Genomic DNA, 12,890 nt, shown 5'->3' with positions numbered 1-12,890 from the left:
CTCAAAGTTGAGAATAAACATAAGTTCCCAGGCTATGGTTGGGAATGACTGAGACCTAATGTGCTTAGTCTCAGATGGGGGTACAGGGAGAAGAAAGCTAGCTAGGGGGTAGCAGCCAGGGGAGAGCGGCAGTAGGATTAGCTTCAAAGGAAGCAATCATCAGGGTGCCGCATCAGCTCCTTTCAGCAAAACTGCAGGGAAAGATTAAAAAGTGGGTGAAATACAGAACAGGATATTAAAAGTACTGGAAAATTGTCAAAATACTGTAATTTCTCTGGCAACACTCTTTTGATTTTTTTGTTTGTTTTGTCATCCCCCTTCCCTCTTTTTACATATGTGACAGAGATGGAAAGCTGAAGGAAGCAGATCAAATCCTTGCTATTAATGGACAAGCCCTTGATCAGACAATTACACATCAACAGGCTATCAGCATCCTACAGAAAGCAAAAGATAACGTCCAGCTAGTTGTGGCCAGAGGCAGTTTCCCTCAGCTCGTAAGTCCTGTAGTTTCCCGGTCTCCTTCTGCTGCTAGCACAGTTTCAGCCCATTCCAACCCGGTGAGTATACCCCAAACATATGTTTATTCAGTTTTGGGCATGTATGTGCTTTTCTGTATTGAGACACTTTTTGTAACTTGTATGTATATTTCTTTCACAGTTCTAGAGATTTTTCTTCCATGTATATTTGTTTCACTTTGTCCCATACAAAGAGTAGAAAATATGTAGCCTTGCCGGGTGGATCTTGATGTTGGCCATATTCCTTCTTCCCATCTGCCAAACTGTGTCCACCAGTGCATATAGAACCTATTTGTCTTACATTGTAAAGCTCAATTTTGAGTTAGTAGTAAACAGGATCTTTTTGTCTCTTTTCTTCTGCTTGGGTATACAGACATTTTTGAGGAATTACAGTCTGATTTGCACTACCAGCTGAATGGCTGCTTCTCTGTTTATTCCTCCGTCGTCTTTTTAGCAGTTACTCTCACATAAAGTAACAGAGAGCCATCAAAATGCCATGTGTGGGTACACACTGTAGGACCCATAGAAAGCAGTTGTGCTACATTTTCTTTCTTTTGAAAGCTTTTGTGCAACTAGTTGAAGAGACGTTAGCTCAGAAGCGTGGTGATACTAAGCACACTTTTCTCTTCCTGGTGTCTTCCTCATGTAATGGCTGACACATTTTTGCTTGCCCTGGGGTTATACAACCTGTCTTTGGTTCCTGTATGTTTCATTGTTCAGTTATCTATGTCTTTTCTTTACATTAGGGTGGTCTAAAATTGGAGGTATATGGAATGATCAGCCTGGAAAAAAGAAGCCATTTTAGTGTTCATTTTATCCATTATCATAAAACACTTGGTGACATAATTTCAGAATTACTGTTTTATTAGGTGTATGGAGATGTTGCTGATGAGTTTAACCTTTCCTGTCAGCATACAGGAAAGGCCTATATTCTTGCAATATTCCTGTTACATACTTATTTTCTTCATGTGACTACCTCTGTATTTTCTGAACAGCATCTGCCTCTTGAAAAAATGTTACTTTTAAACCTGTCCCTGATCCTTCTGTTTTTAATTATGCATATCTTTTCTAGTTGTCTTGTTCCTTTGGCTTTCAGTTGCTGCTGGAAAGCAGCTTATCTTGAGGCATTCTTTTTCCTTAGGGCATTGCTTTATTGTCTTAGGTTTATGTTAAGACTGTGGATACCCAAACAAATACTACAGGGCTTTAAATTTGCAGCACCTTGATTTATTCCAAACTAGCGACTTATTTTTGAGGTCCTGCCTGGTGGAGTACCAACTGCGGTTTTAAATTTTAGATGAGTTTATGATGTGATTTGTTCTTATACTAAACAATATCATGAAAACTCTAGTCATCTGTTCAGTACTGTACCATGTGAAATACTATTTGTCTTTCTTTCAGAGCATTTATATGTCTGCCACAAAAATGAAGCCTATAGTCAAAGTTATTTCATTCCAATGCTGTTGACATCAGACAACCCAGAAATTGTTGTTCACTACACAGGAGGCACTTCTGCTAATGTGTAGCTCACAATGTCTAGTGCTGCTTTCAGTCTAAACCTCTGAATGGGGTTTATGCTTTCTGCTGTGCTTTGTTACAATTGCCAGTGTGAACATGTACACATCTGAAGATTTTATTTTACAGTTCTGCAAAATTTCCTAGAAGTGTTATTTTTCTTACTGACTGCAATGAGGCATGGAGGTGGACAATCATAGGTCATTGCATAAATTCTTTCAGCAGTCAGGTTCTTGAAAGGCTAGACACACTTAACTGGTGTCAGAGTATGTGGGAATGGCACAGAGCTGCTCCAGGGGAGTTTCAGACTGGACATTACGAAGAAATTCTTTACTATGAGGGTGATCAAACACTGGAATAGGCTTCATCAGAAGATGGTTGATGCCCCAAGCCTGTCATTGTTCAAGAGGCATTTGGAAAATACCCTCATTAATGTGTTTTAAATTCTGGTTGGCCCTGAAGTGGTCTGGCAGTTGGACTAGATGATCTTTGAACGTCTCTTCCAACTGTTCTGTTTTGTTCTATTCTGTTCCATTCTCTACACACATCTGATTCTTTCAAGAGGAGGTACAGCTGTTAGAGATGAGCACTTTATTACTAAATATTACGTAATCTTATATATAATAATAGTTGAAAAGGTCCCACATACCTACCTTTATTCTACCTTACTTCATTCAAAAACTCACCCAAGAAATAAGAGAAAATACTCTGCAAATTTTAATACATATGTCCTTATTTTAATCACATGCAAACGTAATGTTTATTCCTTTGAGGTTCACTGGCAGCACGTGGAGACCATAGAGTTGGTGAATGATGGCTCAGGTTTGGGATTTGGGATAGTTGGAGGAAAATCAACTGGAGTGATTGTTAAAACCATCCTCCCAGGAGGGGTAGCTGATCAGGTAAATTCAACTTAACCTTCTGTTTACCATTCTATATAGTGTGAAGTTAAGCTGTACTTTTATATTCATGCTAAGTAATGCTAGCTTTTTTCCTTTAAATATAAAAATGAGAGAGCAAGTGATGAAACTTATCGTCAGTAATGTAGTGTTTAGTGTAGGGATCTGTGCATTTTATCGTGCCAGCTGGGTTAGGCTCCAGATCACTTTTTCCAAACTGTTACGTTGTGTCTGTGTGGTGCTGATGCCTTTAGACTCCTAATTCCTTCATGAATTTACTGGTTGTAATCTAAGGAGGGACCAGTCTGTTTACCTCCTCTGCCCATACAGTTATAAAGAATGATGCATCAGCTTCTCTCTGTTGGGCTTACTTGAGGTTGGAACAGGCATCTGGGATCATGTGTCTGCTTCTTGACACGGGCTGTGTGACTGCCTTTGTTCATGCCTGAAGGGCTCAGAAGAAGTGAAATTGGTCTTCACAGCCTGTTTCAAACTTGTCCATGAGCAGATAGATTAATTTTCCAGACTTTAATGCTTTTCCCGTGGGCTAAATTCCTATAAAGCTTTTCTATTGGCTAATTAAATAGGAGAGTAACCCTAAATAGCTATGAGTGTAAGGCAATATAACTACCCGAATCATGCTAAGAGAGAAATGTATTTTGTTTTGAAGTTATGGTTAATCCTGAGGGCCATTTTTTAAACAAGCATAAAGCTGAGTGTACGTTTTTAAGCTGTGTTTGGAAATGAAGCCTGAAATTCTCTAAACTACATGCGGCTGTTACATATTAGTAGGTAGTAACCATAACTATGTGTATTTTTTTCACGCCCCAGTGACTGTTTTCTTGAAAAAAGGATGTCCTGGATATTTCTGGGGAAATTTCTAGTAAAAGTAATATGCTCTTAGGCAACATACTTGTCTTCTTCATGCTGTCAGGGTATTGATGTGGCATTCAAAAAAAGTCACCTACTTCATATATATTAAAAGTAACTAAAGCCATGCAGTCATTTTCTATTTGTATGATTTGTGGGAGAAGTTGCAGGATGTTATTGTTTTTTTTTTTTTCATTGTTACTCTTCTTCCAGCATGGGAGACTGTGTAGTGGAGACCACATCTTGAAAATTGGTGATACTGACTTGGCTGGAATGAGCAGTGAGCAGGTGGCGCAAGTTCTAAGGCAGTGTGGAAATCGAGTGAAACTGGTAATTGCAAGAGGTCCTATTGAGGAGCCACCTCCACCAGCAGTCCCACCAGGTACTCCAGTACCCATCTCGACACCAGAGAAACAGGTAAGCAATAATAAATATACTTAACTTGTGCCAAGCTTTTACTTCAGACTTCATTTTCTTTTTACATCTGTTTGAATGTCTTTCATGCTTATGTTCTCAGAAGTCAACATTTTCATATCCAGTAGTGATGTTTTTATCTTATGCTCTGGGAGGCTGTCAGTCCACAGTGCAATGAACTACATGCTTGAAGTCTTCTGGGATCCGGGCTTGGGATTAGAAGTTATTCAGGTCATACGTCTGGGTTGATTAACCCTTTGACTTGTTTATAATTATGCAGTGATACTTCAGGAATAGCAGAGTCCACATAACGTTTTCTTGAGACAGAACATGGTGGTTCTTTAGCATTTCTCTGTCCACTTATCCTTTTACTCCCCAGGAGCACTTATTTCTGTATCATTGCAGCCATCCATCAGACAGTTCTTCTCTGTGCCAGCCACCACACAGAGGCTGCCTCTTTCCTGCATCACCTGACATTGCTCATTTACTAGTCATTTTCCAAAGAAAACCAGCTGCTATCCTTATTCCCTTGCTGATGATTATACTCTGTACTGTTACTGCTCAGACTAGCCATGACTCCTTTACAACTCTCAGCTACAGCTCTCAGCATTAGCCTTGTCAGCTCAAAACCTCAATGATATAGGTCATTCCCACATTTGCTGCAAAGCCTGTTTTCAAGGAAGTAAGGAACAGTAGTATTGTGTTGTATGTAGTTATAAGCAGGTATATTTAAATATGAATACGTTTAAGTAAGTGAATGAAACAAGAAAAAGGTGGTTGCGTTGGAGCCTACAAGTAGATAAAATTTATGCAATGCAAAGAATTTTTCATTTTCTTTTTCCTGTTGTTTTTCTAGACATATTCTACAAATTGCATTTCAGATATATCACTAAAAAAAAGCCTTCTTTAACAATTCCTGGCACGATTACCAGTGTTTTGCCTTTGTCCCTTGTAATGGTATCTGTGGGAAAGAAACAGATAACGTTCATCCCATCTGTTGTGTTTATAAGGCTAACTAAGAAAGTTAATCGTAACATGCACACTGAGTCTTTTCTGAGTATCTGAGAGGAGAACGTGTTGGTTTTGTGTCTCTACAGTACTGAGGCATGAGACCCTGGCTATATTTCAGGTAAAAGGATCAGCGTGTGGCCTGAGTATTACTTATCTGTGATGTAGCAGTTTCAGAAGGGAATCTGAACATGATAATTTGTCTGTGCGTATTTCTTAATTGTTTGCCTTTCTGAGGTTATGTGATGAGATGTTAAGGGCCAGTTGCAGGATTGTGGAATTTCTAGTAACAAGAAAAAATTCCAAAGCCCTCAAAGAAGCAAAAAGTGACTTTTTTTTGCCACCTTCATTTTCATTTCTGTTATTTTTAATACCTTGTCCCTGGTATGTCACTTCTGGCAGAAGGCACACTGTTTTTAAACTGCCTTTGCCTGCACAAAGACTCGTTCATGGGGTGAACGTTCAGTTAATGGTACTGCAACCTCCGTAATTTGGATTTGTGTGTTAAACATGAACTGAGTGAAGATGATGACTGATGCAGCTTTGTTTGTCTGCTTCTTCCTCGAAAATACATGGTGGCTGAAGACTACGTGAGGCTCTTGACACTCAGTGAGAGCAGAATGCTTCTCCAAAATTGGCATTTCTCATCCTGTTCAATGTAGATATATTTCGTGTAACAAGTGATGGTATTACAGAAATTGGAACAGATTTTTAGCATCATAGTTCTCTTGAAGTATCCTTTACCCCTCCCCCCCCCTTTTTTTTGTTGTTTTTGAGCACGTACATACTCAAATAGTCAATGTGGGTTTAGATGATATCTGCCTGGTTTCAATATTGGCACTTTACAGATATTAGCTGTTGTTTGTCATGCAGAAGAAGCAGAAAAAAAAATCAGAGTATAGCAGGTTCATCATAGATTCATACTATATTTATAAATGCCCATTTCAAATACACATGTAAGTACTGATGCCCATATAAATATAATGAAATTGAAGCTTTTTATGTTCCAATCTAAATGATTCTATGGTTCTATGTGAAATCATATATATATCCATAGTAGCTATGGAATTGGCTAGTAAGTACACATTTCAGACAGCTGAAAGATGAAAATTTCTTGGAAAAATAAGTTTTTAATGTTGATTTTTTCCTGTTAATACAAAAGCAATATTGTTGAAATGGGAATTTAATATGTATCCTCCTGTAATAGATATTTTCATTAACAATAAGTAAATGAATTCTTTTCCCTAAAATTCTTTGTTATGGAAATTCAGAGTGCTGTAGTAGGTGTTATTGAAGGTTGTCATTGTTTAGCTAGCTGGAAGTATAATTGCTACTTGCTAAAAAAGAAATTTTAAGTCTTTCAAAGACAAGAAAAATAATTTCCACAGTAGAAACAGCTTTTGTTAAGTTTTAAGCTTGGTATGCATAGGAAAAAATAGCTATAGTTATTCAACAAGAATTTAAACAAATAGAATACAGAATATAATTTGATTATTATAATTTTTTTAAGAACACAAGTCTAAAATTGATCCTTAGGAAGTACCAGAAGGGCAGTAAGGTATGTATAATAGTATTTAAGCAGGATTTGTATAACTTGCTGTACAAGATGTTTACTGTTCAATTTGTTCAACTTCCACCAGTCATTTCTCTCATCACATGACTTTATAGGCTGGAGAGTAGTATCCCAGGGGCACTGGGGTGGAGAAGGCATGGTCTGCATTACTTTACAGTGAGCAATGTTATCTATGCGTAGTTTCTCTGCTGAATACCAAATAAGAGCAGAAGCGAAGTCGGTACTTTTTTTTTTTTTTTTTTAAATTTATGTCAAACTTTACAGATCAATGTTAATGACATGAAAGAGTGTGGTGGACCTTTTTTAAAAAACAACACACTTTCTTTCTAACTATACTTTTCTTATTAGGCAGAGGCTTCTGTTGATAGTTGTGAAGATGGGGAGAAATTTAATGTGGAACTCACTAAAAACATCCAGGGATTAGGAATAACTATTGCTGGTTACGTTGGAGACAAAACATCAGGTAATGATAGACTCCTGTGATCTACTAAACAATTTATTGTGTAGCATGGTGTAGTTGCTTTGAATTTGAATGCATGTAATTTAGTTTTGGTATAGCATCTGTTAAAAACCCTTGACCATCTTAAAAAAAAAAAATGGAATTGGTTTCTTTTTGGAGGAGATTCAGATTATAAGCAATCAGTTTATATTATCTCACCTTAGTATTTTTTGATCAGTTTTTAAAATTCACTCTTGTGCTTGTGCTTATATCTTTTTGAAAAACATTGCTAAAATAGATTGAGCCATTTTTATAAGAACTGGCTGATCTTTTTAAATCACAGTTTCATTTTTAAAAGGCCCTTACAAGATAATATATTAGTATTCTGATGATTTTTAACAAGTATTACTAGTAATGCTTTTTAAAACTAAGTGTATAGTACTGCTGACAGATCAAGAATTCTTCTCAGTGAACTCTGGTTATACTCAGTGTTGTGTTTTTTTTATCTTTTGGGCTGTTGCAGATTTAGATTAATTTATTCATTGACTTCCAAATACACTACTGTAAACAACCAAACAACCAAAAAAAAAAAAAAAAATATCAGTGTACATATACAATTGCGTATTTTTTACTTTGTAATTTCAACTACAAGTTGCAGAAAAATGATCCAGAACTCTGCGAGGCCTCCATAGAGGGGTTTGGCAAGTGAAATACTGTTGTGAAGGGCCAGTTGTCAGATGCATCATCAAACTTCTCAAAGAGCTGTTGTTTTGACTCTTACCCGTGTACATATTGTTAGGAAAATGTATCAATAGATACATTGGAGTTTATAGACATAATTAATTGGCTTTTAGAAGGTGAATTAAATTTTAACAATCTATTCTGTAGCATAGGATGGTTACAGCTTATTTAAGTACTCTCTTTAGCATCTTTCAGTAAAATCTTTAAAAGGCAAATTAAGTTCTAGAACGTGGTAGATCTGGTAGTGTATTTTGACTGATGCAGTGTTGGAGGATCAGCAGTTTTAGATCTTAAATTATTGTGCTGCATGTAACTGCAGTAGAAAATCTTTGTGCCTTAAGCACTAATTAAGTACCTCACATTACGTAATCATTAAGTCAAAATTAAAAACAATTTTGCTGTGACAGAAGCAGCAATGAAACTGCTGGACAATGAGAACTGTAGTCGAATCTTTCTTCACACTGGCAAGTAACAGCTTGTCATCTTACCATACAGCTGTTGCAGGATATGAAAATGCTTGGAAACTAGGAAGACGAGGCATTTAATTATTTACAAAACTTGGGAAAACAACAAATTAAGAAAAAAGGGAAAATTGTCAATCTCATGACTTAAATATACTTGTTGTCTTATTCTTCCTACGTTGAATACAGTCATTAGAGCAAAACAGGGATGTATTATTCCTTTGTGCTAAGATTTGTCATATCGAGGCCAAGTAAAAAATGAGTCTTCATGTCTGTGTAGACACTGATGTATCTTGACAGCTCTTAGAACCCATTTTGTCATGCCTTATCTTCCCATTGGAAGTACTCCGAGTGCAACGTCCTGCATCTGGGCTGAGGCAATGCCAAGCACAAATACAGGCTGGGTGGAAAGTGGATTGAGAGCAGCCCTGAGGAGAAAGACCTGGGGGTGTTGTTGTTGAGAAACACAGCATGAGCTGGCAGTGTGCGCTTGCATCCCACAAAGCCAACCGTATGCTGGACTGCATCAAAAGCAGCATGGCCAGCAGGGTGAGGGAGGGGATTTTCCCCATCTGCTCTACTCTTGTGAGACCTCACCTGGAGCCTTGCATTCAGCACTGTGTCCCCCAGCACAAGAAGGACATGGACCTGTTGCAGCAAGACCACGAGGATGGCCACGGGGATGGTCAGAGGTCTAGAACACCTTTTGTGTGAAGACCGGCTGAGGGAGTTGGGGTTATTCAGCCCAGCGAAGAGAAGGCTCTGGTGAGACCTTATAGAGGCCTTCCATTACCTAAAGGGGGCTTACAGGAAAGCTGGGGAGGGACTCTTTGTCACGGGGTGTAATAATAGGACAACGAGGAGAGGTTTCAAAACTAAAAAAGGGTATTTTAGATTTTAGGAAGAAGTCCTTCACTCAGAGGGTGGTGAGGCACTGGCACAGGTTGTGCAGAGAAGCTGTGGATGCCCCATCCCTGGAGGTGTTCAAGACCGGGCTGGATGGGGCTTTGGGCAGCCTGGTCTGGTGGGAGGTGTCCCTGCCCATGGCAGGGGGGTGGAACTGGGTTGTCTTTAAGGTCCTTCCAGCCCAAACCATTCTCTGGTTCTACTTGTTAGTCAGAGCTAGAACATTTGTTGAGAGGAATGGAATTCTGTTAAGATTTCTGAAACAAACATAACAGGCCTGTGACCATCAGACCTGATTTCATGGCAGTTCATGCTAATATTTTTCTTTATTTTATGTATAATAATGTGAATAATGATGTTGAAAGTCCAGATATGTTCCCTTTCCGTAGCTGAAGTTATTTCAAATTGCACTGTGATTTTTCTCAAATTGATTTTTTTCTATAGATGTTTTTTATGTGACTTTTACCTTCAGATTTAAAATCAGTAGTTGTCTAAAATACATGGCTTTTTGGTTGTTCATTTTTCTTTTGCTTTGGTGCCTGTTTTACTATTGGATGAAATAGACTTAAAGCTGTGGTTCAGAGCTGGTTCAAACAAACATTGTAGTCCTGCCTGTTTATAATTTTCTGCATTTGTTTATCCAAGCATACAGTTTCTTAAGCAGTTACTAAGTACATAGAAAATACAGAATTTACTAGGTTAGTACACTCAACCTGAACTTTCTGCCCTGTAATTCTAAATCTAACCAAGTGTAAGAGAGACTTTTTTTGGTCAATGTTGTTTTTAACATTTAGATTAGATTGTTAGAATATTTTTTGTTCTTTTGCAGTAAACCGTGTAAATTTGGAGTAGAAAGATTTTGAGTAAAATCAGGTGTATTGCAAGCTGACATTAATCAGACTTACCCTTTAGGAATGTTTTACTTAAAGCATGTACTTTCATGGTGATTCTTCCCTTGTCTTACCTCAAGATTGGGTTTTCTTTCTTTTTCTTCCTTTGACTGGTGACATTAGTAGGTGATTGTTGCATTATTTAAAATGTTCCCTTAATAAATTTGTTTATTTGCTCCGCTTTTTCATCCCAGAACCTTCTGGTATCTTTGTAAAAAGCATTACAAAAGGCAGTGCTGTTGAACATGATGGCAGAATCCACGTGGGAGATCAAATTATAGTTGTAAGTAAACAAAGAAATGAAAATACTTGTCTGCCAAGCTCTGTACTTATACAAGTTGTGAAGGAGCGCTCACGTAATACTTAAAACATTTAAGATTGGCATTGAAATGGTGAGTTGTCTTTTGACTGAGTATTCAATTAGATTATGTTTCTGATTTTGCTACCTTTATGTAACTATTTTTTTAAGGAAACTTTCAAGTATGTGTGTATCTTATAAGTTTAGGAGCTTTGAAACTGATAAGGCAGAGTTTCAAAGTTTAATACAAGTTAAGCAACTGTTTTCAAAATCATTTCTAAAGTTATTAAAATTTTAGATGGTCAGAGAAAGAAGAAAATATTTTCATACATAAAATGTTGCTTTTTTGGTGAAAATTTGGGTCATAAATGAAGGAACCATGCTTTTGTGTATGTCTTAGATGTACTTGCATTTGTGTGAAGGCAGCACTAACAAATTGTGATCTGTCTCCTAGTATGAATATGCCTTCATGTTTGTCTGTGAAAGTATGTATAGTTTTTATAATGATTTAAATGCTGAGTTCAAATGGCTGAAACAAATCGATGCGAAATTTGATTTCTTTTGCTACTGCAGATGCAGAGGGAGAAAAAGATTTTAGATGACTGTAGGCAAAAAGATAATAAATGTTTTAAAAATATGTTTTACTTAATTGTGGCGGAAAAAAATAAATAGTCCCAGCTCATTTTAATTACTTTTTATTTAGAAGGGCACCGGAGTTGGAAGTAGTTCAAAGAAGGACAAGAAAATGACTAAGGATGTAAGAGGAGTCATTCTTCATGCAAGAAGAATTAAAATAATGGGATGTGTGCTATATACATAGACCTAAACTTTAATGGGCCAAGGGGATGTAACATTGCTTCGAAGTTTTTCAAAAATTACAGATTCCAAGGCGTGAGATGTAGAAAGAGTAGGGTAATATGGAGCTTGCAGAAAGGAGAATGAAAAGTTATATGTACTAGGGACAATGGTATGAAAATGAGCAACTCCAAAACATTTCTTGAGTTTCAGAAAGCGAGATTGAGTTAATGAGCTAGTGAGATAACTTCAAGCAGAAGAGGCCATATTTATATTCCCTAAAGCATTAAAATACTGGACCGTAAATAACATCTGGACAGCTGATAGAGTGATAAGGTAATTGGGCTTCATAGTGTTCAGTAGTAGACTTCCCTGCGTCTGAGATTACCTGACTCCAGAATTGCTATGCTCTGTAGTTCTCCCTATGACAGTGAATGAATGTGTCCCTCCTTATGCCCCTCTCACAAGCTGTCCCAGCCGTGGCTGTGTTTCATTTGCCATGTGTTTTCTGTTTGGAGGTGGAGATGTTTGGATCAGGCAGGCAGGCTGCACAGAGCACCTCACACAGCACTTGCTTGTGCCCTTTTCCACCTCACAGAGTTTATCTGCATAGCCCCATCATGGCAGGCATGCACTTTGCTGTCGTACAGGTTGGTAGCTAGCTTTTGGGTATTGTAGTGAAAATGCCTGGTGTGCCGAACATCACGTCTTTGTTCTTGTCCTTCCACTTGCTTTTTGCTCTTACAGATGCTGTACTATCATGACATTACTTTGCCCTGGACATTAATTTTTTTACTTTTCTGGTTGTTGTCTTGCTGGCTAATAAGGTACTTAATCCTGCAGGTGGATGGAACGAATCTTCAGGGTTTTACTAACCAGCAAGCAGTTGATGTTTTGCGACATACAGGACAAACAGTTCGGCTCACTTTGATCAGAAGAGGGCTTAAGCAGGAAAATCATACTCAGCCCCAGGAGGAGTTCAGTGCTGCTGTTGAAAGGGACTTACTGTTACAAACAATGGATGGTGGCACAGCCAAAGGTAATTAAATCTGGCTTTGCTTTAAATTTGACTTGAAATATTTTTCTTTTTAATGACAAACTAGAAATAAAATTGGTCAGTTTCATCCTGGATAGTTATTCCTGATGGCAGAGCTGCTGTACATGAGGGGAGAATTTGGTCTACTGTGGTTTGATTAATCTTTTAGAAACAGTAGTATTATTTTCTACATTTTCAAAGTAAACCTTGAAAGCTCTGCACTGCACTCTTGGCTGAATTCCTTCAAGACTTTAATCCTGCAGGTCTTTGAATGGTAAGCAGGCAGTGAGTATTTTATTAGTGCTGAAGGGCGATAGTGGCATTGAAGAGCAGGCAAAGAGATATCCTCCATGTTGGGAAAAGCAAGTCTCAGTTCCTTTTACTCTTACATGTCTGTGTCACGAGGTGGCGGTATGAGAGGAATGGGTTATATGTAGAGGTTATTAATAATCTGACGGGGTATTTATTACTTTTGTGTACAAAGTTCAGAAGCCATGGCGAATATTAGTTTTGCTGCTGATGAGATCCAA

The 12,890-nt window shown here is 37.8% G+C and overlaps 1 protein-coding gene across 15 annotated transcripts in view; it reads left to right on the top strand.

The window, feature by feature from the left end:
* The window catches only part of MPDZ (multiple PDZ domain crumbs cell polarity complex component), a 103,415-nt gene that overhangs the window by 21,228 nt on the left and 69,297 nt on the right, over positions 1 to 12,890 (top strand). For all 15 annotated transcript variants that reach the window (XM_048049769.2, XM_048049779.2, XM_048049778.2 and 12 more), the window contains 6 exons: positions 344 to 557; positions 2,804 to 2,932; positions 4,013 to 4,216; positions 7,143 to 7,257; positions 10,426 to 10,514; positions 12,168 to 12,363. In XM_048049769.2, the coding sequence (XP_047905726.2) occupies positions 344 to 557; positions 2,804 to 2,932; positions 4,013 to 4,216; positions 7,143 to 7,257; positions 10,426 to 10,514; positions 12,168 to 12,363 (947 nt within the window). The remainder of the gene's footprint in view (positions 1 to 343; positions 558 to 2,803; positions 2,933 to 4,012; positions 4,217 to 7,142; positions 7,258 to 10,425; positions 10,515 to 12,167; positions 12,364 to 12,890) is intronic.

The sequence above is a fragment of the Anser cygnoides genome, chromosome Z, assembly GCF_040182565.1.
Source record: "Anser cygnoides isolate HZ-2024a breed goose chromosome Z, Taihu_goose_T2T_genome, whole genome shotgun sequence".
NCBI classification, from domain to species: domain Eukaryota; kingdom Metazoa; phylum Chordata; class Aves; order Anseriformes; family Anatidae; genus Anser; species Anser cygnoides.
Note: the sequence above shows the minus strand (reverse complement) of the source record. Positions and strands in the feature narration are given on the sequence as shown.